The 27,586-nt window shown below is 46.6% G+C and overlaps 1 protein-coding gene across 2 annotated transcripts in view; it reads left to right on the top strand.

The window, feature by feature from the left end:
- GLRA1 (glycine receptor alpha 1) overlaps nt 1–25,415 on the top strand; it is a 60,433-nt gene extending 35,018 nt beyond the window's left edge. Inside the window, exons 3-9 of one of the 2 annotated variants that reach the window (XM_008152242.3) lie at nt 754–821; nt 12,152–12,375; nt 15,443–15,525; nt 16,697–16,834; nt 17,693–17,907; nt 21,673–21,819; nt 25,125–25,415. In XM_008152242.3, coding sequence (XP_008150464.1) covers nt 754–821; nt 12,152–12,375; nt 15,443–15,525; nt 16,697–16,834; nt 17,693–17,907; nt 21,673–21,819; nt 25,125–25,415 — 1,166 coding nt within the window. Of the gene's footprint in view, nt 1–753; nt 822–12,151; nt 12,376–15,442; nt 15,526–16,696; nt 16,835–17,692; nt 17,908–21,672; nt 21,820–25,100 lie in introns of both variants that reach the window. The other variant, XM_008152241.3, reaches the window with a different exon arrangement.
- The last annotated feature ends 2,171 nt before the right edge of the window (nt 25,416–27,586 follow it).

Here is a 27,586-nt window from a genome sequence, read left to right as displayed (position 1 = left end):
TTTACTCATCTGTAAAATGGAGGTAATAACCATGCCTCCTCGTGGAGTTACAGAGAGGATAGAAGGAGATCCATGTTAGTAAAACTCAGCCCAGTAGCAAAACCTGTAATGCTCAATAAATGCTAAGTGCTATAATTAATAGCATAAAATTAGCTTCAACTGGACAGAGGTCCCTCTAGCAATATGATTCCAAAAAGCAAATATTCCTCCACTTCTCTATCTTTTGCAACAGGATTCAAAAAGCCTGCCTAGAAAGTATTTAACAAAGACTTATGGACTTCCCTTGAGGTTCCCTCTGGATTCCTCAGCTGGTAATTCCCATCAACGCCCTTTCAGGCAATCATTCTTGGTTCATAAGTTCAAGGCAAGGAACTCACTGTTCCTTGTGATTCCCAAGATGGCCTCCAAATGTTGTAGCCATAAATACATTTCAGCCACAAATTAGCAGGCGGCCAGTGGGGTTTGGGGAAGGGATTTCAACCATATGGCAGGAAGGTGAATCATCCTGCGTTAATGAAAATACATCCCGGCTCAGACGATGGTGCTCTGCACCTGGTGCTCACTCGGGGACCAGAGAATCTGGCAGAGTGGTGTGGCTGGGAGTCCCAGATGCTCGGGGTGGGGTGGAGAACAAGCAATGGGCTCCTCACCAAGGGGTGTCCATCCCTGAGGTCAGTGTTTCAGGCATGGGTCCTGTCCTGTGGGTTTCTTCATGGCTATGGAGCTAAAGCAGGTATCTCTCTTGATTGGCAGGTCCCCCAGTGAATGTGAGCTGCAACATTTTCATCAACAGCTTTGGTTCCATTGCTGAGACAACTATGGTGAGTGAGTCAAAACACAAGTTGCTATTTCCTGTGGGGCATCTCTCTCTCCCTGAAATAGTTCCCCTCTGCATTGGGCTTCCCAAGGAGGTGGGGAATCGGGTGTGCTTGTGGGTTTCAAGTGGTATAGCGACTGAACATTTTTACTGCCCTATTCCATGTTTTAGGTGAGCACATATATCTGAAAATGGCCAAGGAGCCAGCAGGGCCTGCACATGCCAAACACCCAGGATTGCAAAAACAACATCATATCAATGGGCTAAAGTTTTAGACGAAAACATAAAGACCTACTTGTAAAGTTCAAGTGCAACTTGAATAGCAGAAGACTGGATATAGAAGCTGAAATGGATATGTTGGGTTGATTCTACTCTACTCTCTACTTTTGTATGTACTTAAAAAGTCCCATAGTAGAAAGTTTAAAATAAATTACACTAGAAAAAAAAGGCTAGAAGGAAAAATACTAAAATGTTAAAAGCAATTATCCCTGTATCATAGATTGATGGATAATTTTATTTTCTTCTTTAAGCATTTCTATATTTTTCAAATTTCTACAAGGAGTAAATATTACATTAGTAACTATAAATAGGTACAATAATACTTTAAATTTTTTTCTCCCTCCTTGAAAACAAAAATAATCCATTGTCCTTGTTTTGAAGGGAGTGATTTCACTTGTGAGAAAATAACAAAGGCCATTTATAGTCATCTTTTTATGCCCTGGCTGGTGGCTTAGTTGGTTGGAGTGTTGTCTCACATCAATGTTTCTTCTCTCTCTCTCTCTTCCTTCCTCTCTTTCTAAAATCAACAAATAGCCCTAGCCAGTTTGACTCAGTGTATAGAGCATCAACTCAAGGACTAAAGGGTGTCAGGTTTGATTCTGGTCAAGGGCATGTACCTGGGTTGCAGGCTCAATCCCAGCCCTGGTCGGGATGCATGCAGGAGGCAACCAATTGATGTGTCTCTCTCACGTCAATGCCATTCTCTCTCTCTCTCTCTCTCTCTCTCTCTCTCTCTCTCTCTCTCTCTGTGTGGTGTGTGTGTGTGTGTGTCTACCCCTCCTTTCCACTCTCTTTAAAAATCAATGGAAAAATAAAATCAATAAACACATCTTCTGGTGAGGATTAAAATAAAGTCACCTCTTTATGAGCAGAGTAAGAAAAGCCAATCACCAAGTACTATAGACAGTACTTCCATAAACTCCTCTAAAGCATCCATTTCTGGACATCCACCTGTGACTAAGCTACTTCAGGCTTCCAATGAGTCTTGTTCACATTACTGCAAAGAGTTCTCAACTTTCATAAGGGAGATAACTAACAAAGCCCCCAGGGGGGAGATCAATGATCTTAGACAGGAAATACAGGACTAGCAATGAAGTGCTTCCTTGGGAGAGGTCCCCAGGTGACAGGTTTCCCCTTACTTATTAAAGTTAATCCAAAGTAGGAAGGAGTTGCCATTCTCCAGCTTGCACATCCACAGTACTGCGATTTTCCCCACACTGGGTTCTTAATGATCTATATGTGTTTCATTTGCTTTGTAGATGATTTGGGGGGAGAAAAATATCTAAAAATCTCAGAACTAGCAAAAAAAACTTAAGAAACTGTCTAAATCAGTTCTTTGTTTTACAGAAAGGGAATCTGATGACTAGTGGTGACATCACTTGAGCAAGGTCACGAGGTCACAGAGCATGGAATGGGTACTTTCTGCAGCAGCCAAGGGTGACCCTCCCTTCAGCTCTTTCTCCCCCAGCTCCCACCAACCAAACCCATGTGGGCCACTTTCCCATTCGAACCTCTTTCCTTATCACTCAGAATACAACAGCAACAACCACATATTAAACACGGCTGTGTGGTAGGCAGTATGGGGAGTACTTATGCATATACCCTCTCCTTTAGACTCACAACAGCCCCCCTGAGGCAGGAAATGTTATTTCCATTTTACAGATAAGGAAACTGAGCATCAGGAAGGTTTGGTCATAGGGAGTTAGAGCTGAAAAGGAACTTTTTTTAAAATCCTCACCTGAGGATATTTTTCCACTGATTTTTAAAGAGAGTGAAAGGGAGGAGGAGAGACAGAGAGAGAGAAACATCGATGTGAGAGAGACACATCTATTGGTTGCCTCCTTCACGCGCCCCTACCAGGACCAGGGATCAAGCCTGCAACCAAGGTATGTGCCCTTGATGGGTATCTAACCAGGGACCCTCAGTCCATGGGCCGACGCTCTATCCATTAAACCAAACAGGCCAAGGCCGAAAGGAAACTTATTGAACAGACATGTTTAGGCCAGTTCCAGGCCAGGGCTCTGCCTCTCCAATCACGTGAAGAGCAGGTTGTGCACCCTGGATCCCCGGTAATGTGAACATATCCTGTGCCAGAAACTCCCCAGGTTGTGTCTGCTCTGCAGGAGCAGCAGGAGTGCCAGCAGCTCTGTAAACAGCTGGAGTCCCCGAGCTTGACTGTCTGTTTCCCAGGGCCTGGCCTTGTTCACCAGACCTGAGAGCAGAGACAGGCAGCCAGCAAAGCAGCAATGGTCTCAATTCATTCCAGACCAGCGGAGGGCTGAGGCTTCCTGTCCTTCACCTGACCTTTCCAGGGACTCTCTTTAAGTCTAAGCAGCAAGACAAAGGTAGAAGTTGGAAAAGGAGTGAATGAGGGAGAGGTGGGAAGGGGCTCCTGATCGAGAGTCTCCCTCCGGCAGTCTCCAAGAGCAAGATCTGGAGCTAGAACCTTCTGGGAACCACCAGCTTGTCTGGACATGCATACTATGAGTGTGCACTATAGCCTCTATGTGTCTGAGTAGTATGCATGCACATGAGTGTATTGTGGAGTTGTTTGTACAAATGTACACATAGGCATGTGCATATGTATATGCTAGTTTGTATGTATTTGCACATGTAACCTCAAAGGGAAATATGTATGGCCATGCATAGGAATAAGTATGTGTATTTCTGGTTATAAATGTACATGTGAATATGTATAAGTATGAATGTGCATGTATCTGTGTATGTATATATGTAAAAATATGAGAAAGTATTTAAGAGTGAGTGTTCATGAATGGTACTATTTTCATTTATGTAATTGTGTGTGGATATTTGCAAATATGTGAACACATAGTGAAGTATGCATCAGCATGAGGCATCATATTTATATGTGTGTCTATGCATGTGCATGTGAATATATGTACAAATACATGTGAAAGAGAATTTACATGTGAATCGGTATGTGAGTGTGAGTCTGTCTATACATGTGTGCAGGTGTGCATAGGAATGTGCACATATGGGGGCACGTATATCGCTCAATTCATATGGAACTATATGTAAACAAATGAGAGAGCGTGTATGTGTGTATTGGCGTCCTCTGGGCATGAATCCCAGTATTTCCATTATCAGGTCTTAAGCTGCAGCCTTTCTTACCAAGGGTCAGACTAGCTTGGCTCAGATCCAGGCACATTGGCCAGGACCCTGGGGATTAGTGACTGCCTATCCATAGTATGCTTATGGACAGCAAAACTCTGGCACATGGTTGTTGTTATTACAAGCTTTGTAATAAGTCCAATAAAAGAAAGAGAGAAGTAGGAATGCAGAGAAACAACCTAGTGTGCACCCGACTAGGTCCTCCCCTTGACTGTGCATACATTGTGGAGACACACATCTCTGTAGAAACAGGATGGCGCAGTAGTACAATTTGTGTTTTTACTTTCATCATGGCCTGGAATCTGTCCACATCACTACATGTTGGTATACCTCATTCCTAACTCTCCACACACCACCAAATTTGGGAATATAATAGGTAATTACTAGTATTATTATATTCAATATATGACAAAATGACTTTAATCTATGTTTCCAGACTTTATGGCCTACCTGTAAAATTCCATGGTCTGAACATCATTTCATGGTATTTAACCACCCTTCTCCTGATGGACCTTCAGGCTTATGTAACTTTTCATTATTACAAATGAATTTTCTTGTGTATAGCTCTTTGCCCATTTCCTTAGGATATATTCCAGAAGTGGAATTACTTGATCAAAAAAGCATGCACTTTGTTTTATTATTTTGACAGATATTATTGCCCAGCTAACTTCCAAATAAGTTTTAATAATTTACTGTCCTCCCAACAGTGTTCATTTCTCTTCACCCTTGCCAACCCAAGATATTACCATTTATTTTTTATTTTACCATATAAGCTTTTTGAATGGTACTTCATAGTCATTTTTAATTTTCACTTCAGATTCTTAGTGAATGTGAGCATCTTTGCATATGTTTATTGGGCAGTTTGAATAATATTATAGGTTATTTTTTAACATGTACTTCCCTAATCCATTTGGTTTAGTTTAGTTTTCTGTAAAGTATTTGGTGGTGGTTTACTTTTCTCTGATTAGATAGTAATATTTCCAATATCATTCTTAAGTAGCCATTATTCCTCCACTGATTTCAAATGCTCTCTTTTTCATAAAGTAAATCCCCATATAAAAATAAGGGAAGAAAGAAATCCCCATATATACCTAGTCTGTTTCTAGTCTCTGTTTATTGCCCCATTGCTCTGTTTGTCTGTTTCTGCACCAATGCCACACTACTTTCATTACTAGGCTTCACATTATATTTCTATGCCTGGTAGAGATAGTTCTCTGTTGTTCTTTTTTAAGGTTTTTCTTGACTTTTTCAGCCCATTTTCTCTCCCACATGAACTTTAGAATCCCCTGTCGAAGCCTATAAAAATTGCCTCCAATTTTTTAGATGGAGTTTATAGATTAATTTGGGAAGAAGTGACATCTTTAGTATATTTTATAAAAGTGGTGTGTCTCTCCATTTATGTAGGTATTCCCTTACTCTTTTCAGTAAAGTTGAAGAGTTGTTGTTTTTTAAATATATACATCTCACACATTGCTTGTTAGGTTTATTCCTGGATAGTCTGTGGGGTTGGTTGCTATTGTGGATGAGATCCCTTCTTATGGTTGCATTTTCCATGACACTCTCAGTCTTTCTACACAGCTAATGCTAGGTCACTTCTTATGCTCATGGGTTGGGGGAATCCAAGAAAAATTATATTAAATGTCATCCAGTTTGATATGGTTCAATACTCCGCAAAGCCTTGGTAAACTGGAGACTAAGAGAAGGCCACAGAGAGAGCTCTCAGAAATGCCACCAGCGTCTGTCACAGGCAGAAAGCGAAATCATAGGCAGACTTGGTAGCATCTGCAGGGTGACTCTCTCCCGACAGCACCAAGGGAGGCATCACCAGCATGCGTTTACGACAACCCAGAGGGCGATCCCTCAGATCAGATTCAGCAAGGTTGACTCATGACAGTCAAGCCCACAAAAGACTGAAGCGGGTAAGTAAGACTGCCAGGTCATTTTCATTTATGACGGATCTTTCCATTCTAATTAGAGGAATGCTCTCGTCCTCCATGAATGCACTCCCTGACCACTCTTCTGAATATTAGGGGAGCCAATCAAAAGTTGTTTTGATGTACCTGGAACTGGAGAAAAAAACAGTCTTGAAGGAATGCTCACCAGGCCGTTTTAGAGGTCTACTAAGACACCATCCTTGCCTCGCCACACATACACCCTCCTTCCGGTGACAATAAAGCTGGAGTGGTCCTATTCCCCAGGTGCTGCTGCCAGGTTCCTGCTCCTCCGCCTGCCCTTTCTTATACTACTTATCAATGTCTCCCACATGTTTGTAAAATAGTTCTCTAAACAAGACACGATCAAATCAATTAAGGTTCCACTTACTAAATCACAACACATGCCAGTCCTCAATCATGGAGACTGCACAGAGGTCCCTGTGATTGATGCTGAGCCTCGCCCAGCTCCTCTCCTGCACACTCATCTCTGCTATTAGTTTAACTCTCAGAGAGCAACCTTGTTTTCCACATTTCCACATTTGTTAGTGTCTCACTATGGTGCCTGGACTGCCAACACTGTCCTCTTTCCAGGTTAGCATCCGCCCTTCAATTTGCAACCTTTGTCAACCCCTTATGAATCCATCTCACTGCTTAACAGGCCAGTGCAAAGTTCCCCACCTAGCACTATCAGGATATGTATGAGCCAACTATCTCATGAGTTCAGTAGGACACAATGCACTATGTCTGTCTGCTACCCACTCCTGGATTCATATCTCTGCTCTAGCGCCTACTAGCTATGGAACTTTGAGCAAGATGCTTAACCTCTAACCTCTCTGAATTTCAGTTTCCTGCCCTGTAAAATGAGTGTAATAATACCCAGTGTGTTGGATTGATGAGAGGTTTAGGGCAGTGATGGGCAACCTTTTGAGCTTGGTGTGTCAAACTTTGCCAAAAAACTGAGCATAACTCGGGTAGTGTGTCACTTTGAGGAAAAAACTAACTCCAAGACTCAAGTCGCAAATGTTTCATCCTCAGGAACAGCAAATGTTTCATCCTCGGCATGCAGCTGCGTGTCATCAGAAATGGCTACGCGTGTCAGTGCTGACACGCGTGTCATAGGTTCGCCATCACTGGTTTAGGGATAGAATGTATATAAAGTCCCGGAAAGTGTTAGACGCCAAATAAAAGGAGCTGCTATCAGCATGTTCACGTAATTATTAAACTCACGCTGGGCTTTAGTGATCCCCTAGAGACAAACAAAGATGCTCAACTCCACTGGTCCAAACCATCTACAGTTCTTTACAACAAATGTAGCTCTGCTTGTGTGAGATCCAAATGAGAATGCACAGGCAGGGTGGTGACTTAGGAGAGTTCAGGGCACAGAGCAGGCATCCAGAGCCAAGGAGGCAATGAGTCAGGATCTGGGGAGTCGCCAGCACTGGACTCCAGTGTAGAGCAGACAATGGGTCAAATTGGAGGGCCAGCGAAGGAAAGAGTAGAAGTGCCAGTGAACTGCTGGATCTGGGACAGAGGCTTTTTGTCCTTCCTGCTGATTGTGGGTCTCTACAAACCCACAGGTACATAACAGCAGCCAGAGGCAGTATCCAAAAGCACTGAGGCATCATCAAACTGTTGCTCAGTGCAATTCTGGGAGATCCGGGGTAGTGTAGTCTAGTGGTTAAGTACTTGGGCTCTGACATTAACATCTTGGGTTCAAATCCCAGAGTCGACACTTATAGCTGTGTGATGTTAGAAATAGTTCTTTAGCCTCTGTATACCTTGATTTACCTCCTCACACATCACTGGCCTCCTTTCCAGCTGTAACCAGGTACTGGTCACATCTCAGAACAATACCAGATCTAGAGAAGCCAACTTCAGGAGGATGGAATAGACTGATAGGGTCCTTTCAAATGCCACCTTCTCTGCAAAAGCTCTTCCAGATTCACCCATCCTGGCTGAAAGTAATCTCCATGTCTTGAGAGCAATACCTAATAGCCATTTGTTAGGTATTGCTCTCAATGACCCTTATTACTTTCAGTTTTGCATGGTAGATGTTTGTGTCCACATCTTGCCTGGCCTGCTAGATACTTCAAGGTCAGTGAGGGTAGAAATCAAGACCATGTGCCTCCACCCTCACTGTTCTCCCTCAGGGCATAATGTCTATAGAGTTGAATTGAGTTACAGAAGAGACGTCCCTTTGAGGGCTGAAGTGCTTGCTGAGACTTAAGCAGGTATAAGAATCTTGTTCTTTGTCTACCTGTTGGGTGATATCTCTTGGTTCTGATGGCAATGGCTTCTCCAACCCCTTCCCACCAACACACTCATCAGGCTCTTAGCTCTTTCCTACTAAAATACCTCGTGCATGCTACTTCACGACAATGCTGAGTTTAGAGGAGTTTACTGGGAAAGGTTGGAATCTGAAATTAGATACAACGGGGTGGGGGGACACAAATCCAACCAAAATTAGACACAATGGAGAGAGGGTACACAGAAAGCCCTGAATGAATATTTGGTGAATGTCAGAATGAACTAGTTAATGCTTCACCTTGGTCTTACAAGCATGCCAATTGCCCAGTTTCCAGAAATCAGACCATCAGGGAATCTCAGAGGCAAGAAAGGTGAGCCAGTGCTAAAGACTGTTGAGCTAGAGCTCAGGAAATCAATCCCTCCCGCCTCAGACTTATATGAGAGTGTGAAACCTAGAAACCATTACTGGGGGTGTAGCTCAAGGTTCTCAGGTGGAGGATTCAAATGTTGCTCCCCGGCCCATGAACCTGAACATGGACTGCCCCCCGCCCCCACCATGTCGAACACCAACCCATGTGAGCACAGGGCTAAGTGAGCAAAACAGCATTTAGCTTTCAGGCTATTGCACCAATTACATTGATCTCTCCCAAACTGCATTTCCCACTGCTGTTCACCAATGAGGCAGGAGAAGTCAATGGCAGTTGCTGAGGGGAAGTGGGGCTGCCTGAGGACACCCAGATACCTTCTCCAGATCTCAGCTCATGCCTTTCATTCGTCATTTCATAATGAGACCCCATAGGGCTTTTTTTCTTCTTTTAGGTGGTATATATTTGTATTTTTACAATCAGCATGCATTACTTTTGGAATAAAAAAGAGTAAAATATTTTTTAAATATCAGTAATAACAAAATAGAGACTATTCCTGTCCATGAAAGAGTGTTATAAATATGTTTTGCATACATATACTTAGATTAAGGGAAATGCATGATGCATTTATAAAGTCTAGCAGCAAGCATCTGGCTTAGAATCCAGCCACTTATTTCCTTCATGAATTCACAAAAATTACTTAATTATTCTGAGCCTGAATGCCTTCAACTGTAAAATGGGAATAAGAACTGTAAAATGGAAATAAAAAGCTAGTTTTTAATGATATCATGAGTATTAAATGATGTGTAGTATGTTAAAGTATCCACTATATACCAGTTTAATAGATGTATACAATCAATAAATACAGACCTTTTCCTATTGAAAATAAAAATGAAATATCAGCAATAAAATGAAAACATAAATAATGTCCCTCTATAGTTAAAATTCGTCATTGCTTCATTGCTCCCAGGATGAAATCCAAAGTCCTCCGGACGGCTCCTGAGCCCTGCCTGCTTCCCCTCCCCCCTCATTCACTTGCTGTTCTTCCAGAGTACTCCACTCTTGCTTTGTCTCTAAATGCCCTTCCTCTTTGGCTCAACTATATCTGGTCTCGCCTTAAATACCATGTCTTCTTGGAGCCTTCCCTGCCCTCCACCCCCAAGTCCAGATGTGGGGGGAGGCTGTCTCCCCTCTCTCCCTAGCACCCTGTACTTAATCCCTACCAGAGCCCTTACCTCAGTGCGGTATAGACGTTACACTGTAGGCTCTGTGTCTGCATAAATATTTCTTTCTTGTTCTCGGTATATTCTCTAGTGCCTAGAACAGTGCCTGACATTTACTAGTTAAACGTTCTTAATTACACAAACAAAACTAATAACCATTAGCTATTAGATTTGAAAGGGTTGTTAAGAGCCCATATAGCCTAGCTCCTTTTTTTTTTTTTTTTTTTTAACAGTGAGACCCAGAGAAGCAATTCAGGTCTAATCCCTGGTCCTTTCCTGAATTGCTGTGTGATCTTAGAAAATGACTGGGTGAGTAGGTGGGCTGGTGCGGGAGAAATAGAAGCTCAAGTTCATCCCCTCAAATTGTTGCCAATCAAGGAGAGGAGATAAAACACATACAGTGAGGAAGTGCTAAATTAAACGTTTCTGGTGATTCCGTTTTGCTGGAGATCAGAAAAGGAAGCGATCAGGGAAGCCTGAGGGCAAGAAGGCCCCTGCTGGAGAGGCTAAGCTGTGTGGGCAGAATCCACTAGGCTGTGAGGATGGGAGGCGCATAGCCCGGCACAGAGCCGGCTCTCCACCCCGTGGGATGTGCGCATGGAGGGTCAGACGCTGCGGATGCTGAGCCCAGCTCTGCCACTTACTAGCCCTGGCCTGGGATGAGTTTCTCAGCCCTTCTAATCCTCAGCTTCCTTACCCGCCTCGCCATGGGAATCTGTATGTCTAACTTGCAGGAGTTTTTTGATGATTAAATGTGTGACAGTATCTAGAACAGCGCCTATGCCTAACAGATCATTTTAAGAAGTGCCACTTTCTTTTATTCCTTCCAGCCACGTAAACAGGCTTGACATGTCACTGGCAAGAACACCAAAAGCACACCTGGGGTTTGGGGGCTGAAGGCTTTTTCTGCCCAACCATTCACAGTATGTTTACTCTGATAGGACTTCTTTCTCTCTCTCTCTCTCTCTCTCTCTCTCTCTCTCTCTCTCTCTCTCTCTCTCTCTCTCTCTCTCCTGTTAAATCCAAGAGAGAAAGCTGTTTCTAACCCCTAGTCAGAGGGGGCCAGACCAGGAGCTGTCTCTGTCAACACCCAGGTCTGGCCTGAAGTTCTCTCTCCAACACGGGACATATAAGACATAAGATTATGAGACTAAATGTCATTTTCTATGGGACTGGAGGGAGAGGCTTCAATTAAATTATAGAACAATCCTGTAAAATACCTTGGAACATTTATAAAGCTATTGATATTTCTGTAGGCAAACGGAATGAGGCCTGTGCTGGGAAGAACTTGGTGGGGGAGGGGAGATGTTTGTTCTGGTTCACCCCTGCTGATGACAGATTGAGTGATCAGCATGTAGAAGCAGCACTGCAAAGGAAATGCAGCACATCTCATTTACCGGCACCTTCCAGGAAAGATCAGTAGCGGGTGCTCATGAGTGGAGCTCATGTCTTGAAGGAAAGCATGTAAAGTTGGATTTGACCTGAGGTTATTCATCTTGGAGGACTTTAAACTCTTGTGGGAATCCAATAGAGAGAACTATGGTCTTTTTCTTGGGAAAACTCAGATGTACCCTAAATTCTACTTGCAGTGTCATGATAGTGATGGGATCCAGGTTTATAATGCCTCACTAACAAAAATTTAAAACTTTTCTTTGCAACTATTTCATTTCATTACCCAGTTCCCAGCCTTGGAGACCTAACCCTACCACTAACTGCTTCTCAGGTTGTGAATGGGAACTAAGGACTTTAGTTCCAGGCATCAGCTTTTAGTCTTTCCTCTCGTCTTCTCGATCTGTCTAGACTAGCAGCTCTCGAACCAGAGTGCAAGTGAGAATTACTGCACTGACAGGTTGATAATAAAAGGGGGACTTCAACTTTATCTCTTATCTAACAGGATGAAAACAGGCACTTATTATATAAGCCTGAACTTTATATTTTTTTAACTTCATAAAAAAATAACATTTAAATAATCTCAGTTCAAGTTGAATATACTTGATGGGGCAGTTAGAGAACGTTCTGAGATGGTTTTTGCCTGATGCATGGACTTGTCTGACTCCCACTAAGCTGCCACCACACTCGAACCACATCCTCCAGAGGGTTTGGGGGACACGGGCTGGAGGCACCCAGGACCTAACCCTTGTCCCCCGGCTGCAGGACTACAGGGTCAACATCTTCCTGCGGCAGCAGTGGAACGACCCCCGGCTGGCCTACAACGAATACCCCGACGACTCCCTGGACCTGGACCCGTCCATGTTGGACTCCATCTGGAAACCGGACCTGTTCTTCGCCAACGAGAAGGGGGCCCACTTCCACGAGATCACCACGGACAACAAGCTGCTCCGGATCTCCCGCAGCGGGAACGTCCTCTACAGCATCAGGTGAGCCCAGGGCTCGTCGCCTCCCTCCTCAGCACCTGCCCTGCCCCATTGTCTTCTGGGAGCAGAGAGAAGAGGCGGGTCAAACAGGTGAAGAGGCCTTGGCAACCTGACATCTTTGCCAGATGGGCCGAGCCAGCCCATAACCTACACTCAGCAAGTGAGAATAAAATACCGGGCAAAGTCGTAGGGGCGAGTGGTTTATTCTAACCAGGGAGATCCAGGAAGCATCTGGGAGAAGTTAGGCCCCAACCCTTACCCAGAATTTCGATAAAGAAAAAGAGGATTCAAAGGCAACGATGGATAGCAGGAGCATGCAGCTACGCAGGATGCATAAGTTCTAGAGAACTGCTGGACACACGGTGCCATAGTTAACAATACTGTGTTGAATGCTTCAACACTTGTTAAGAGGGTTGATCTCGTGTTAAATGTTCTTACCAAAATTTTTAAAAATAGCAGGAGCAAAGGCACAAAACCTGAAAAATTCCAGCAACTTCACCGTAAATGGCCTGCCGGTGAGTGGCACTGCTCACAGGTACCAGTCAGGGCTGCTCCATCCCTTCTGGAAATGCTTCCCATCCTCCTTACCTTGTTCCGGGTCCAGGAAGCTGGGCCCCCTTCCCCAGCTTCCTGCAGATACTGGTCAGAGGCAAGCTTTCAGAGTCTCCTGCTACCCCTCCCCACCTAATTCCCAATCTTGTCCCCCAAGACATGAAGAAAATGACTAATGTCCATGTGATTCTTACAGATCACTATTCACTGAAATGTACTTACTAGGCTGGGTCCTTTACACAGATGATTTCTAGTCCTCCTCACAACCCAATGAAGTAGGTTTTATTGTGCCCATTTTGCAGATTAGACAAGTGAGGGCCTGAAAGTTGAGTACTTAGCAAAGTTCCCACAGCTAATCTGATGTCCACTCAGAACCTTAAAGAACAGGGGCGTGGCATTCAATGGGCACTCAAATATTTGCTGAATGAAGATGTTTTTATTTGAAAGGGCTTAAAGGGAGCACTGATCCTAAATGACTCCCCCTCCTCATCCTCCCATTTCTCAGGGGACTAAACCTTTCATTTCCATTAGAAGGTGAGCTTTTTTAAAAAAAAATTTTATTTGTATTGACTTCAGAGAGGAAGGGAGGTAGACGGATAGAAACATCAATGATGAGAGAGGATCATCTATCGGCTGCCTCCTGTACACCCCCTACTAGGGATCCAGCTCACAACCTGGGCATGTGCCCTGACTGGGAATTGAACCATGATCTCCTGGTTCCTAGGTCAATGCTCAACCACTGAGCTGGAAGGTGAACTTTAAATGTCCAGGCTCATAGGAGAGGCTGCACAGGTTCCAATCCTCGGATGTGGCTGAAAAGCAGACTGGCTGGGAGAGGGGACTTAGAAATCTCTGCAGGGAAAGTAGCACCACAGAGGGGCAGGCTGGGAGGAACCAGAGGCAGATGCCTTCCAAACCTGGGAGCCCACCCCACCCAGTGCCCATCCAGACTGGAAGGGTGGTGGGCTCAGGAAATGACACCAAGGCCGTGGCTGGCTGGCGGTCAGGGAGGGTCACCCTGCCTGGTTCTTGATGCTGCCAGGCTAGTTTCATGTCTCTGGGAACCTAGTCCCCAGTGCAGCATGACAGAGGAACAAATCAGCAGTAAGTGATATTCCCAAGGTCATTCAACTTCAGGAAATTAACCCAGTGTGACGGCTGCCCCACCTTGGAGGTTTTAGCTTCAGAAATCAACTGCATTCACTTTCCCCCTCCTCCTCTTCCCTTCTCTCTCTCATCTTCCCCCTCTCTTCCTCTCTCCTTTTCCCCCTCTTGCTTCTACTTTGTGCTTGAAGGGACCCACATGGGAGCTGTGGGTGTGAGCTGGAGGGCAGAGGTTCACACAGGGCCTAGTGCCTCACCACGTGCAGCCAGGGTGCCAGCACTGAGTGATCACCACCAACTCGGTGCCTTTCAGGACAGCAGTGCTGGGAAGCCAGCCAGACAGCTTCCACACTCAGCATCCCAAGGCTGGGAGACCTGGTTAAATCCTGCCTGAGCCATCGGCTTGCTGTGTGACCTTACACGAGTCCCTCCCTACCTACCCTCCTCTGCACCTCACCTGTCAAATGAGGGAGTTGGCCTGATGATCTAAGGCTCTTTCTTCTCCGTCCCCTGCAGCAGGTGCTCAGATGTTGGCAAAGCCATTCAAGCAGAAGCCTGTATCCCATCCGGAGCTGTAGACAGCGGGTTCTGTTAAGGTGGCTTCCTCTGGGTCTGAGGCTGCTGCCCTCTGCAAGGGTTGAATAACCCAGAATAAACAGCTAGCCCAGAAGCCAGGGATGCCCACCACTTCCCAGCTGACACCAGCAGGAGCCCACAGATGTGAGCCAGCTGTGTTTGGACACCAACTGTTTAGGGATCTTTTGAAATAACTTTTGATGAGCCTAAGGCAGTGGTCGGCAAACTCATTAGTCAACAGAGCCAAATATCAACAGTACAACGATTGAAATTTCTTTTGAGAGCCAAATTTTTTAAACTTAAACTTCTTCTAATGCCACTTCTTCAAAATAGACTCGCCCAGGCCGTGGTATTTTGTGGAAGAGCCACACTCAAGGGGCCAAAGAGCCGCATGTGGCTCACGAGTGGCTTTGCTGACCACGGGCCTAGGGTATGAAGGGAGGGAGTCAGGAACCACTAGCGGCACCTGCTGCCAGTGTACCTGGGAATGCCTGAGGCCTGTGCTGCTCAAAGGATCATTCAGGCCTTGTTCCTACCCGAGGCCTCTGCAGAAGTGCAGAGCTGGGGGAGCCCCCGGCCTCCAGGTCTTCGGGCACCTTGCTAAAGGCAGGCCCCTAGGAGCCACACAGACTCCAAAGAAACACAGAAGTTCTACTGACTCTCTGTGACCTTCATCCCTCTGCCCCATTTACATATCTGAAGTGTGGAAATGTACATATGTTGGTTCCCTGACCTCCTTGACCTCTCCAAGTTAAGTGGCTTCTGGTAGTAACTAGCATGGAGGCACAACTTCCCTGGTCTGTGGACCCAGCATCATTCAACTCACTTCTCTCCCCAGAATCACCCTGACGCTGGCCTGCCCCATGGACTTGAAGAATTTCCCCATGGACGTCCAGACATGTATCATGCAACTGGAAAGCTGTGAGTCCCTCACGTGAGGCCTCTAGGAAGAACCAGTCTCCCCTCTACCCACAGGACTGGCATAAATCCCCACACAGCTGCTCCCAACCGCTGGGCCCCAGGAGGTTACTGCAATAGCTCAAAAGGCCAGATGAGGGGCTTGGCTCTTAGAGAATGCTTCAGAAATATAACTCCCCTTATATTGTCAGAGGCCCAGCTCTGGAGCCAGCAGCATTCTCCAAAGAGGCATTGTCCCCTGTCCCTCGTGAACATGCTCCCCGGGAGTGATGGGGAAATAGCTGGAATAAGACATGGTCCTTGAACTTAAGGGAATGCTCCCTCCAGCAGGGAGACAGATGACTGGCTAACACAGGGCAGCAAATGGTAAGTGTTCTATTAGAAGAAGAAAAGAGGGTGGCCTCGTGGCTGAAAGCGGGCTTCCTTCTGATTGGGAAGGAGGGACGGTATTGGAAAAGGCTTTATGGAGATCAAGTGAACCAGGATTTTAATAGCTGGGGTAGGTAGCTGGATTCTTTGACTGTAAACCCAGAAAGCAATCAGACGCATTTTAAAAGTAGAATTAAATGGAAAGATATGGGGGTTCCTCGTGGACTTGTAGGAGAAACCAGAAGTACAGAAACTGGGGCAGAGCATTTAGGCATCAGGGACTAATGGGTCCTCCCCTCGGAGCAACACCTCTGGAGAGAATCAGCACCAGCCAAGCGCTGAGCCTCCTGTGACTTCACCCAAGGGTCAAAGTCGTGGGACAAAGGCCTAGTTGAGTCAGCATCTCACACTTTGCCCCCAAATGATAGTCCCACCACAAAAGCACCCCATAGAGTCATTCCCCTGAGGAAAGTCTGCTGTGAGCAAAAGAGGGCGCTTGCAAGGATGGTGTACAGGCAGGAATAGCAGATGTCAACTGAACTTGACCAGGAGGTAAGGGGGAGGGGCAACAGGACACACTAAGGTAGGGTGCTGGGAGTTGTAGGGAGAGAGGGAGAAGGGTTGTGGGGTAAATATAAACAATTAAACCAGTTTTAACATCCTATGTGGAGAGGGGAGGAAGCAACATGGTTTCATGAGTTCCCTCAAGTGCCTGGTGCCTCTTTCTCTAACCCTAAAGCCAGACACGCCTCAAATAAGTGCTTCTGGGTGGTGACTGCTTCTTCTTCTTCTGATCCCATCCCAGTTGGCTATACCATGAATGACCTCATCTTTGAGTGGCAGGAGCAGGGAGCTGTGCAGGTGGCAGATGGACTAACTCTGCCCCAGTTTATTCTGAAGGAGGAGAAGGACTTGAGATACTGCACCAAGCATTACAACACAGGTAGGTGTGAGGGGCCACCCTCCACAGGTCCCACCCCCCACCAGGGCCAGAGATCATCTCAAACATTCATTCAGTCATTGCTTCAACATGATGGACAGAGCTCTGTGTTTATTACTAGTGGTTGTATATTTATTAAAGTGGCTCCGACCCTTTCTTCCTGTGAGTCCTGGGGCAAGTAACTTAAACTTTAGGCCCCAGCTCATTACAAAGAAAGCTGGGAGATACAGGTAGTCTTTATTCCAGGCAGCAGGGTACCTAACTCAAAATGGACCCAATTCCTAAGGCAGAAGGAAGAGCTGGTATTGGGAGGACCTCTGTGTCAGAGGAACTGCTCAAGGCAAGGGAGAGAGTGTAGGTGGTCCCGATTAAGGTGAAGAAAGGAGGGACATGGGATGGAAAAGCAGGCAGAGCTCCATTGTGAAGGACAGACTAAAGAGTTTGAACTTTCCCTGCAGGTAATGGGGACCTTCTTGTATGAGGAGAGAAGGAAGGAAAGAAAGGTTTTACAAAGGGAGCTAACAGGATCAAGTCATGTTTTGGGAAGAAAACTGGCAGAAGGAAAGAGAATGGTCCACTTAGGCCCACTCTTTGCAACAAAATAGTGAGGATGAGGATGATCGCAACTGACATTCCCGAGCACTAATGATGTGTGAGGACTGTGCTAAGTTCTTTATAGGCACCATCTCATTCTCTCATCACAGTTACCATATGAGTAAACATGTGAGGTAGGTATTTTTTATTATTATTATTGTCATTTTCATCATCATCCCCAATTTTCCATAGACAAGATTGTTCTGACCTCAAAGTCTTGTTCCTATCCACTAGGCTACTTTGCCTTCTCATTATCATTTCTTGCAGGTAAATTCACCTGCATTGAGGCTCGGTTCCACCTGGAGCGACAGATGGGCTACTACCTGATCCAGATGTACATTCCCAGCCTGCTCATTGTCATCCTCTCCTGGATTTCCTTCTGGATCAACATGGATGCTGCACCAGCTCGTGTGGGCCTCGGCATCACCACCGTGCTCACCATGACCACCCAGAGCTCTGGCTCCCGAGCATCCCTGCCCAAGGTAAGTCCCACTGCCCAAGCGCACAGAGCACCTGGACAGGCAGGAGGACACTCATCTCCCTCCCCTGCCTGTAATAATGACAGCACGAGGAATTAGTCACTATTTCTTCATCTACCACACTTGTCAGGGTTCAGCACTCTGATTCACCAAAACCTTCCTCCAGATTTTGTTAAAAAAAAAAAAAAAAAAACAAAAAAGGAAGGAAGGAAGGAAGGAAGGAAGGAAGGAAGGAAGGAAGGAAGGAAGGAAGGAAGGAAGGAAACATTATGTTCAATACAATCCCGACACCTTTTACTCCATTCTCTACCAACATTAGACACACATTCTGCTTCATGTACTATTAACACTCAATTCCTCCATTCACTTTTAGTGCTGAGTACATTCCACCCCTTTCATCATTAATGTAGATACTCTGTGTTGGGGGTCTCCAAGACCACCCCCATGTTCAGAGACTTGATAGGACTCAAAGACTCAGCATATAGTTGTGCTCAAGGCTAAGACGTCTTACAGTGGTATATCCAGGATGCACAGATAGATGACAAGGAAAGTGACATGAGCAGAGTCTGGAGGAATCCATGGGCAGGCTTCCTTGCTCTCTCCTACCCCCCACGAGGGACCACAGAGAGCACCCTCTTACCCCAGCAACAAAAGGCAGCACAAGTGTGAAATGTTTCTGCCCAGAGAGACAGAAAGAGAAAGTGTTTAGAGATTCATTTAAGATTCATTATTGGGCCAGGCCAGTGTGGCTCAGTGGTTGAGCTTCGACCCATGAACCAGGAGATCACAGTTCAATTCCCAGTTGGGGCACATGCCCAGGTTGTGGGCTCAATTCTCAGTAGGAGGCGTGCAGGAGGCAGCTTATCAATGATTCTCTCTCCTCATTGATGTTTCTCTCTCTTCCTCTCCCTTCCTCTCCCTAAAATCAATAAAAAACTTATTTTTCTTTAAAGATTCATTATTGAAGGTTTTTACTGGGTGCTGGGTGCCTAGCACATAACAAAATTCCAGACCCCCAGAAGGAAAACAGATGTTCAGCATAAACCATGTTGTTTGCACAAGCAGTCCAAGCACCCTTATCAGTTAGGAAAAGTGGGAACAACCCCCAAATCCAAGTTCCCAGATGTCCTCCGAGGGCCAGCCTTGCAAGCAGGTCCTTTGTTAGGTAGCAGCCTCATATGTTATGCCTGATATGTTAACCCTCCTCTACACATACCTTAATCTGATACTTATATTTCTAATGTTAAACACCACTTTCTAGTACATTCACTATTAACTCTTAAATAGTATGCTGTTCCATTCACTATTAACCCTAGACCACAGATTTCACTCCGTTTACTAGTAATGCCAGGTAGGCATTCTGCTTCATTCATTCTAGGCCAGACACAACATTCTGCTCCATTCTTCCAAGGCCAGGCACAGCATTCTGCTTCATTCATTACTGACAGCAGACACTAACTCTCCTCCAGTCGCCCTCACTGTAAATGCACCATTCTGTTCCCTTCGCTGTTAACACTAGAGCTCACATTCCGCTTAATTCACTAGTAACATCAGACATAATGTTCTGCTTCATTTACTATTAGTGCCAAATACCACATACTCCTCCGTTCCCCTGTGCTTGAGATCCGAGGTTCTGCTCCCTTCGCTGTGAATGCCGGGTGCCCCATTCTGCTGTGCTCTCTTCTAACACTAGGCACTGCCTCCGCCTACATTCCTGCTGTCATTGGAGACACATTCTGCTTTATCCATCCAACACTAGATGCAACATCCTGCACTGCTCCCAATGCCAGACACTACCTTCTGCTCCCTCAGCCTCATGCTAAATGCAATGTGCTGCATAATGTCCAATTAATGCCACACTTGACATTCTGTTTTGATACAGAAACACTGAAATAACACACAATGAGCACATAACACCCTTTACCTGCATTGCAATTGTCAGCATTTTGCCTCATTGCCTTCATCTCTGTCCCTCTATATATAGATAGGTGATGGGCAAGGGAAGTATGTAGAGAGATGCAGTTTTTGCTCAAGTATTTGAAAGCTACCCACATTATGACAATAAAGAAAAGGGATCACAATGATATTATGACATCTAAAAAATTAACATTAATTGAATAATTATTATGGAATTAGGAATAAGCCCCCTAGGGACATCTCACCCCTAGCTTTTCTGTTTAAGCTTTTTGATCAACCTATTGTTTGCCTCAATGGTTATCTGATGCTTAACAGTTGTCACTGTTTTCATCAAGTGCCCCCAGGGAAAGGCTGTTCACACTGGGCCAGCAATTTTCAGTGAGCTCCCCCCCCCCCCCCCCAGTTAGGTCCAATAATGACAGTCCTCTGGAGATGGAACTTTGCACAAGCTCCAACTCTGTTCTGCCCCATCAGTAGCTGCCAGGACATTGGTTTTTAAGGCTGGCATGGAGCTGAGGGAAGGGGATAGAAGTGGGGCAATTTAAAACTCCACAAAGCCCCAAGGGAATTTAAAACATATGTCCACACAAAAATTTGTATACAGATGTTTGTAGCAGCATTATTCATAATAGTCAAAAGGTAGAAACAACCCAAATGCCCATCAACTGATGAATGGATCAACAAAATGTGGTATATTCATACAATGGAATATTATTTGGCCATTAAAAATGAAATACTGCCCGGCCGGCATGACTTAGTGGTTGAGCGTCGACCTTTGAACCAGGGGATCATGGTTCAATTCCCACTCAGGGCACATGGCCAGGTTCCAGGCTTGATCCCCAGTGTGGGGCATGCAGGAGACAGATGATCAATGATTCTCTCTCATCATTAATGTTTTTCTCTCTCTCCCTCTCCCTTCCTCTCTGAAATCAATATATATATATATTTTAATGAAATACTAATACATGTTACAATATAGATAAACCTTGAAAATGTTATACTAAGTGAAAGAAATTAGTCATAAAAGGTCACATATTATTCTATTCATATGAAATGTCCAGAACAGGGAAAACTATAGAGACAGAGAATGGATTACTAGTTGCTTAGGACTTGGGGTAGGGGAGTTGGGGCAATAGGGAGATGACAGCTAAAAGTTATTAGGTTTTTGGTTTTGTTTTTTTTGAGGTGATAAATTCTGAAATGGACTGTGCTGATGGTTGCACATTATCTGTGAATGTATAAAAAATCATGGAATTGAACACTTTAAATGTGTGTATTGTGCAGTATGTGAATTATATCTCAACGAAGCTGCTTTTTAAAATACTATAAAGCTTGCTGTTCTCACTGAGATTCAGTTGCCTTCCTTAAATAAATTCTCACAGGATTGCTGTTGGTCTAATGGCTAATAACCAAGAGTTCTGAAAAAAAGTTTTTTGTGACCATTTTTGCTGGTTCTCTTGTTGCTTTGATGGAGGAGCGAGTTTTTAAAGCTCTTATTGCACAATTTGCTGGCATTCTCCACTTTGACATTAGGTGTGGCATCCCGTTTCTTGTCTCCCTGAGACTAAACACAGCATTCTGTTCCACTGAATAATAATGCTGGGCCCACCGTCCTCCTCTCGCCAGTACTCTTCCAGGCACTGTGTTCTGTTGTGCCCAATGTTCTGCCCAGTCTTCTTGATGCGTTTTTCTTTTTCTCTTCTGTAACCTCCACCCTAATATCCCAGCTGAGGAGAGGACAGCAGTGGGGGATGAGAGGAGTTACTGAGCAGCAGAAAACATTCCACCACACTCAATATCCCACCCTCCTCTGCCCTCACTCCCTTGTGTTCTTCCCCCACCCTGCCTCAGGTGTCCTATGTGAAAGCCATTGACATTTGGATGGCGGTGTGCCTGCTCTTCGTGTTCTCCGCCTTGCTTGAGTATGCTGCTGTCAACTTCGTGTCTCGGCAGCACAAAGAGCTGCTCCGGTTCAGGAGGAAGCGAAGACACCACAAGGTAGGCCTTTGGGTCACTGCCTGAGGGAGGAGGGACAGCTGGTGGCAGCCTTGTCTTGTGATACTTGTGTTGCTGGACCATCCTTCTCAGTGGGAAAGGCCCTGATTGGGTCTACAGGCAGTCATTCTTCCAACCATGATAACACTGCAGAAATTATCAGGTTGCACCCGAAGACAGAACTGATGGAGCAAATGCTGATGGCACCAAGATAATGACTAGCTAAAAACCCAAAGCATGGCAGGCTGCGAGATGCTAATTGGTGTTTCCTGCAGGGCTGCACTATTTCAGTTGGCGTGGTTCCAGAGGGGAACTGTACCACAGAAGGTGAGATCTTAGAGTAGAATGTCCACATCCCAGGCTTCTGCTTCCTACCTCCAAGAAAGGGCCATCAGGAAAGATCCTCCCATGAGCGGATTCTCTCACTAAGGGACTGAATAAAGGAATATTTGGCAGGCCATCTCTGAAAAGTCAGCCACCAAATGCCACTGGGGAGTGTGCAGCCTGTGGGAGCAAACTGGCCCCACACCTGGTCCATAGCTACTTCCCCAGGTGGATCAGAGAACCCTCTCTTGTCTCCAGCCTCATCTTCACAATTGATTGCTGTTGGTGTCACTGGGAGGATTTGACCTCCAGGCCAATTGGCTGTGAGGACCAGCTGTGACTACAGTGGGAGAGCTGCTGTGCAGGAGACACCCCTATGGAGCAGGATTGCTTCAGTGGGGCTTTGGTGCTCACTGAGTCTGCCCCTTGAGTGTCGCTTGTGGGTGTGTAGAGTTGTAATCTGCTATGGTCTGAAGCTGTCTACCAGGTGCACTGGCTCTGGGGCCTCCCAGGAGGTGCAAAGTCAGCCACTGCCTGAGGCTACCCGGCAGGAGCTACAGAGAGATCTGCAGATTCCTCCTATTTGTATCAGGTTTGGAAGTGCCCAGGTGAGGCCTAACTGTGAAGCAAAGCAGGCTGGTGCTGGTGCCCGATCTTGGGCCTTTTATTGATGTTTGGGGCATGCCGACACCAAATGCAGCTTGTTTGAGAGATATTAGCAAAGTCTGAAGCCTGAGCCAAGATAAGCCATTCATATGGAAAAGTTGCTGCTTATAGCTTGGGTGGGGCTGCAAATTGGATGGAGCGGGGGTCTCAGGAATCAGCAGGGCAGAGCAAACAGTGTGTTCCAGGTTGATGGGGACTCAGATTTGGTTGCCAGTTAGCCCTGGGGCAGAGGAAGTCTCAGCACAGGAACAATGACCCCTGTGATCTGCCCCCAAGTTCCTGCCCCAATGCCAGACAATCCAGTTCCTCCCTGTATGTGTCTAGATCTCCCAACGCCTCCTGGTGCTGGAGCTCAGAGGAAGTGAGTTGAGTAAGTTCACGCCTCGCCCTTTAAGAGAAACACCTAGGTCTCGGGAAACCTCCATGTCCCTCAGCCACAATCCCTGCTGGTTTTTACAGCCTGAAGTTACAGGGACTTTTCTTCCCAGCTCTGGGACCCTCGGTGGGGGGGTCTGGTGTGGGACTGGGACTCCTTGCTTCTCACAGTGGCCTCTGCGGGGACGATCTCCCTCTGGGTTTAAAAAAAAAAAAATGGTACACGTGGATGCTGGACCAGCCCATTCCATGCCTCTGCCCCTCCTACCAGTCTCAACATGCTTTCTTTTTTACTTTTCTAGTTGTAGGACTTCCATTCAGCCAGCTTTCAGGTGGTTCTGAATGATGGTTGTTCTGTAATTTAGTTGTAATTTTGATGTGGTTGTGGGAGGTGGCGAGTACCGACCTTTACCTACGCTGACATCTTCTCATTTATTATTTATGCACTTTCTCTGTTGCCCCTGTGCATCCCCAACTCCCTGCCTTAGGCTCACTACCAACATGCCTGCTGCCCTTATCCTTCTCGTCTCTCCATTTCTGAGCTAAGTGATCATCCCCTGTTTGTATGTTCATTCAGTGTTGAGGGGTCAATGAATGTGATAGACTTTACTCTGAGTTCACGGAGCTTACAGTCTAATGAGAGAGGTAGCCATCAATCAAGGAATACAACATGTTAAGAGCTTCAAGGAGGGGGGAGAGGCAGTGTACAGGGACCTTATGGAGAACATGCAGGGACTCCTAACCTATTTCTGGGCTCAGGGAAGGCTTCTGAGTAAGAATTAATTCAGTGGAAGAGAAGGAGTTGGAAGCAGGACTGGAGGTGGGAGTGTGCCCCAGGCAGAGAGGACAGATGGAGAAGGACCGGAGTTAGAGAGTAAGCGTGGCATTTCCGACCCCATGGAAATGTTTCAGGGTGAGTGGAGCACAGGACACCGGAGAGACAACGGCACAGATGAGACTGGAGAGGCAGACAGGTCCTCCCTCAGAGCTCACATGGAAAGGACACAAAGCTACACGCGATGAGAGCAGACAATGGGACTCCATGATTCTGATCCAGGCAAGATGACTTAGCTCAGGAAGGGAGAGATGAAAAGGACAGGGCAGCAGGCGTGTTGGTGAGAGCCTAAGGGAGGTGGGGTGCACAGGGATGACTCAGGAAGTGCCACAATGCTGGCAGGTGTGCACAGGGAGAGAAAAGCCTGTAAAGGTAAGTGGGATTCAAATAATGAAGGGCCTTGAATGAAAACCTGATACAGGCCCAGAGCTATGTCTGAGGCCACAACTGCCAGGGATATGGGGACATGGAAATAGGAAGAAGCTGTGGCTTCCCGGCTTAAGAAACGCATGTGAGGCCCACAGGCTTGCTCCCTCCTGGAGAATTCGCCCCCTTGCCCCGACCCACACACAAGAAGATATTAACTGGGGATGGGAATGGGGGAGGAGGGCAAAGAGGCAACAGAAGCAAAGCAGGGGATCTCTCCAAATTGTCCCCTGGATTTCCAATAAAGTAGCATCCAGAGTGTGTGCTCATCTCTGACCTCTGATGGGCAAAAGAAACTTTGAGGTAGTGAGATGACTCTTAACCCCACTTGTAGGTAAAAATGCAATAAAATAAACCCTGAGACTCACAGAAGAAAGTGACTTGCCAAAGGTCCTACAGTTAGAAGGTAACAGAGCTGACAGGTGAACTCGGGTCTCAAGACCCTATGCCTCCTTTCTATCCCCTGGTTTGCATCTGTTTAAGGCACGTGAGCGGCGCCCCTCTATAAGGCTTAACTCCCAGCCAGCCAGAAAGCCTCAGAATCCTGGAGTGGTGCAGGGAGGCGAGGGACGGGGTGGGTGGGGGGCAGATGGTGTGGCCTGGCCCCAGGGGAGTGCCTTGCAGGGAGGGTGCCCAGCCCCTGTCTTATTTTAAGTAGAGCCCCATGTTGAATCTATTCCAGGAGGATGAGGCCGGAGAGGGCCGCTTCAACTTCTCTGCCTATGGGATGGGCCCAGCCTGTCTACAGGCCAAGGATGGCATCTCGGTCAAGGGTGCCAACAACAACAACACCACCAACCCCGCTCCTGCGCCGTCCAAGTCCCCGGAGGAGATGCGAAAACTCTTCATCCAGAGGGCCAAGAAGATTGACAAAATATCGCGCATCGGCTTCCCCATGGCCTTCCTCATCTTCAACATGTTCTACTGGATCATCTACAAGATCGTCCGCAGGGAGGACGTCCACAACCAGTGACGGGTCTGGGACGGGGGAGGCTGGGAGCGGGCGGTGGGACCAGCACAGGCATCTGAGAGGCGAGGAAGAGGCGGGAGAGGGCGGGGCACGCACACACGACTCCCACTCTCTCTCTGCACCGTGTGCAATAGCAAGAGGCAGTGATGCATGAGTCTTAGAATGTGGCACTCTCTATTTAACCACGGGGAGCTGGGGGGAGGGGGTTCCTAACATAGGAACTGAGGGGTGGGGAGGAAGGGAAGGGTTAAGAGGGGCGGGGGGGAGGGCCGTCCACGGGCTGTGCAGTTTTGCTGTTTGGAAGGAGAGTGCAGCCTGCCCCAGAGCAGAAGGAAAGCAATGTAATATATGATATATATTCATGCTTACTATTAATGCAAAACCACAAGAACAAACGATGTTTCTTAACCTATCAGCCTAGTAACTGCTTAAATTGTTAAAGTCACGGAAGTGATGGACAATTTTTCCCAGAGTGGAAACAGTCACAAATAAGCTTGCTCTGGTGTGTGGCCACGTCACACCCCTCCAAACGCCATGCCTGTCTTCACGCCCACCCGGGTGGACACATGCCAAAGCTTCCGCCTCTGCTTCCACAGGGCTGTGCGGCCAGGGCGTGGGCAGTGGACGTGGGCAGAGGTGGAGCGCAGAAGGGAGTGACTAAAGAGGTGGGACACGTCAGAGGCGCAAGGATGGAGAATCCAGATAACCCTGCGCAGTCCTCAGTCTCAGGCTAAGGGTCGCGCCCGCCCCTCTCTGCGCCCTCTCGCTTCTGTGCTCCAGCATCCGCCCCCTTACTGTCCACCGCCGCCCAGAAATGCCACCATGGTCTTCTCATTATATTGCCAATATGCAATCTTTTTTATGGTTAAAAAAAAAAGTAATAATCTCAAGAAATAATGTGCGTAGACTTGAGTGTAAACAGATGCACTTTTTCAAATGTCTATTTTTTTGGAAAGTCTCTTTGGAATTGCAAATGGCTGTATATTTGGGAAGGTGGGGTTGGTGGAATGAATGAATTTATTACAGGTGGTTCTGCAGAGTGAAGTTTTAAGAGGGAGAGGCGGGTACTGAAGCTGCTACAGCTTAGATATATACGGGTGGGAAGAAATGGGAATGTGTAGAAAGTCTGTTCATTATATTTTGACATTTCATGTACCGCAAATAATGTGGGAGCTTGGGGGGATGACCCCATTATATTTTTATAAGTCTTTCTTTTTTCTTTTTCGGTGCTTTGTTTAGCTTTAACATTTAGGAAAGTTGGACAATTATTTCTCTTTCCTTCTAACTCTGACATGCCAGACCTATCCCCGGATAGGTAGGGCACCCCAGAAAGAAAGGAGAGAGACTAGAACATGGATTGTAAGGGGAGGGAGATCCAGCGGAAGGGCCCAGCTGCCCCCAGACGGCAGCCTGCGAGGGGGAGGGAGGTGCTGCAGGGGAAAGAGGGGCTGTCTCCGGCAGCCTCCGCCCCTCTCTGCCAACCCCACCAGGCCTGAAGCACTGGCACCATGGCCTTGGCCTTCTCCCCACTCGGGTCAGTAACAAGGATACCGGGTTCCACTTCTTTCTTTGCACTTTAGTGTCTTGGCTTTGGCTCAAAATCAGTCGATGGTGAGCTGACAATCAGTTTGTACTGTGGCTTGGGGTTTCACTTGTGTCTTTAGAGTGTGCCCAACCCGGGGCAGGACCCAGATGAGACGCTGGGAGCCTAACCCCTCCCTAAAGCACCTTCCTGTAGGGACTCTTCTCCTGTTCCCTGAGGCACAATCGCTGATGCCTGCAGAGGCCAAGACAAGGATCTAGAAGGACTTAGGTAAAGGAGATGCACTATGCAGCCAAAAAGGGATTTGGCTCTGGGGCTTGAGGACAGAGCTGTTTACAGGGGCTTCCAAGGCCAGTGAGTCATGCTCCCCTTCTGGGGCTGAACTGTGTTCCAGCCCCGGGTGATGTGGGCAAAACCTGGAATCCTTTTCTTAGAAGCACTGACAGAGGGGAGCCACGTGGGGGGAGTCTCTCATCCAAGACCATCCTTTCCCACCACAAACTTGTGTCTATGGAGGAAAAGTTAAATAGAGGGATTGAAACCACCACCAGTTCAAGACCAGAATATCCGCCTCTGAACTGCTATTAGCACCTTTCATTAGCACGATATTCACTTTATTTAAGGGAGGGGG

Source organism: Eptesicus fuscus, chromosome 6 (genome assembly GCF_027574615.1).
Source record: "Eptesicus fuscus isolate TK198812 chromosome 6, DD_ASM_mEF_20220401, whole genome shotgun sequence".
In the NCBI taxonomy this organism is placed as follows: Eukaryota; Metazoa; Chordata; class Mammalia; order Chiroptera; family Vespertilionidae; genus Eptesicus; species Eptesicus fuscus.
The sequence above is the reverse complement of the archived record's forward strand: the minus strand, read 5'-3'. Positions and strand labels throughout refer to the sequence as shown.